Source organism: Arachis ipaensis, chromosome B03 (genome assembly GCF_000816755.2).
Source record: "Arachis ipaensis cultivar K30076 chromosome B03, Araip1.1, whole genome shotgun sequence".
Classification (NCBI taxonomy): domain Eukaryota; kingdom Viridiplantae; phylum Streptophyta; class Magnoliopsida; order Fabales; family Fabaceae; genus Arachis; species Arachis ipaensis.
The window spans coordinates 21,325,627-21,327,686 of NC_029787.2; the positions used below are offsets into that span (position 1 = coordinate 21,325,627).

General features: G+C 29.3%; 1 protein-coding gene across 1 annotated transcript in view; it reads left to right on the forward strand.

The window, feature by feature from the left end:
- LOC107632631 (protein ACCELERATED CELL DEATH 6-like) overlaps positions 1-2,060 on the forward strand; it is a 19,648-nt gene that overhangs the window by 15,441 nt on the left and 2,147 nt on the right. Inside the window, exon 2 of the mRNA XM_021118375.1 lies at positions 1,323-1,870. Coding sequence (XP_020974034.1) covers positions 1,323-1,870 — 548 coding nt within the window. The remainder of the gene's footprint in view (positions 1-1,322; positions 1,871-2,060) is intronic.

Sequence of the window (2,060 nt, forward strand, 5' to 3'; positions counted from 1 at the left end):
CAGTTTTTTTTAAATAATAAAAATAAAATAATACAACATATATGATAATTATTAGTTGAAATAAAACATAAAAAAAATATTTATTTATTTATTTTTGCAGACCTGCGAATATGCAGATCAGTATGCGGATACCTATATGAAATCCGTAATCTAATTCTATTAATGTGCAGATCGAATCGGATCCAATCCGATAGCTTTGCAGATCGGATTCGGATAAACACTGCGAATATGCGGATCGAATCTAATCCATGAACACCCTAAACAACACTTTTTAAAATACGATAACTATCATAGCTATCTTTTTTATATTTTAATATATCTATGCTATAATAGCTATAGTAGTTATAATATTTTTTAAAAAATATTGCTAAAATTAAAGTATTATTTTTTTATTATTTAACAACGTTTTTTGAAAATATTATTAAAATATAAAAAATAACTTTAATTTATAACCACCGTAGGCACTATGCTTATAGTCTTGCTAGAACTCACTTTATATCATACATAAGGTTGGGTTTGTTTCTAAGAACAAGACAGGATAAGATATTGAGAATAGGACAGAACAAGACACTGAATGGACACAGACACAAAATTTTGTGTTCTTGTATTCTATTTAGTGATAAATTAGAATAAATTATAAAAATCTAATTTATTCTCATTTTTTTTTCATTCAAAAAATTTGAGATGAAAAATATAATAATAAAAAATATAATTATGAAAAATTAACAAGAATAATAAAAGAAAAAATGAAAAATAAGTTGTGTCCATTGTTAGTGTCTCCGTGTCCTTTCTGTTAGGATGGACACAAAATACACTAATTCAGTATCTCTGAATACATTGTCTCTGTCCATGTCTTTTCTGCCAAACACAATTTTGTGTCTATATATCCATGTTCCAGTGTCCTGTTTTTGTAAACAAACGCACCCTAAAGTACAGCGATTCCATTATTATAGCATTCATTAGATAAAAAAGGGAAAAAAAGAGAGAGAGAGAAAGACCCACAAAACATGATTTTTATCTTTTTTTCTGGGATTTAGATTCTCTAAAGTTTGAATTTTACTTTAAAGAGTAAAGTGTGATCTCTCACCATTTATTTTATAGGTGGGACCAATAATAAACATAAAAGAAAAATTATTCAAGAGTAGAAGATCACACTTTACTCTCTAAAATACAAATCTAAATTTTAGAAGATCCAAATTCTTCTTTCTGTATCTAACTATCTATATACTTTCACTCTATGAGAATATCTCCCTATATCTAAAACTCTGGATAAATGCATTTATTATTTTTATGTTAATTATTTTCGGGTATTTAATGATCAGGTTTAATTGAATACATACTGGAGAAAAGACCAGAGCTAATCCATTTAAGAGATGAAAAAGGAAGTACTCCCCTTCATTATGCAGCATCCATTGACTATCTTAAAGGTGTCCAAATATTGTTAAGGAAAAGTACATCATCAAATGCTCTAGCATGGAACAAAAAGGGTCACCTTCCAATTCATGTTGCTTGCAAAAAGGGTCATGTTGACATAGTCAAAGAATTGCTCCAGCTAGAATGGCCCACGTCAATGGACATGTTCAGCAAGAAAGGTCAAAATATTCTTCATGTTGCTGCAAAGAATGGACAAGACAACGTGGTGAGGTTCATACTTAAAGAGAAGAAACTACTATTTGAGAAACACTTGGTTAACGAGAGAGATAGAAATGGAAACACTGCATTGCATTTGGCTGCAAAGCACTTGTACCCTCAGGTTCTTCTCTCCCTCACACGAGATAAAAGAGTTGATATGCAAATCATGAACAACCAAGGTTTAACTGCTCAAGATATTGTTCTAGTTCGGAGCAAAGCTCCACTGAAACATAGAGAGGTAATATTTGTTTCTAATTTTCTCTTCTTTTTTTTTTGTTTATCTTTCAATACAAGAGTTTGACTACAAAATATGATATGCTGATGAGATTTGTGTTTGAAAGTTGAATGAAACACGAATTGCATGTGTAATGTTTACTAAAAAAAATTAACAAAATATGAGTTTTTTAATTTATCTATTTATTTTACAA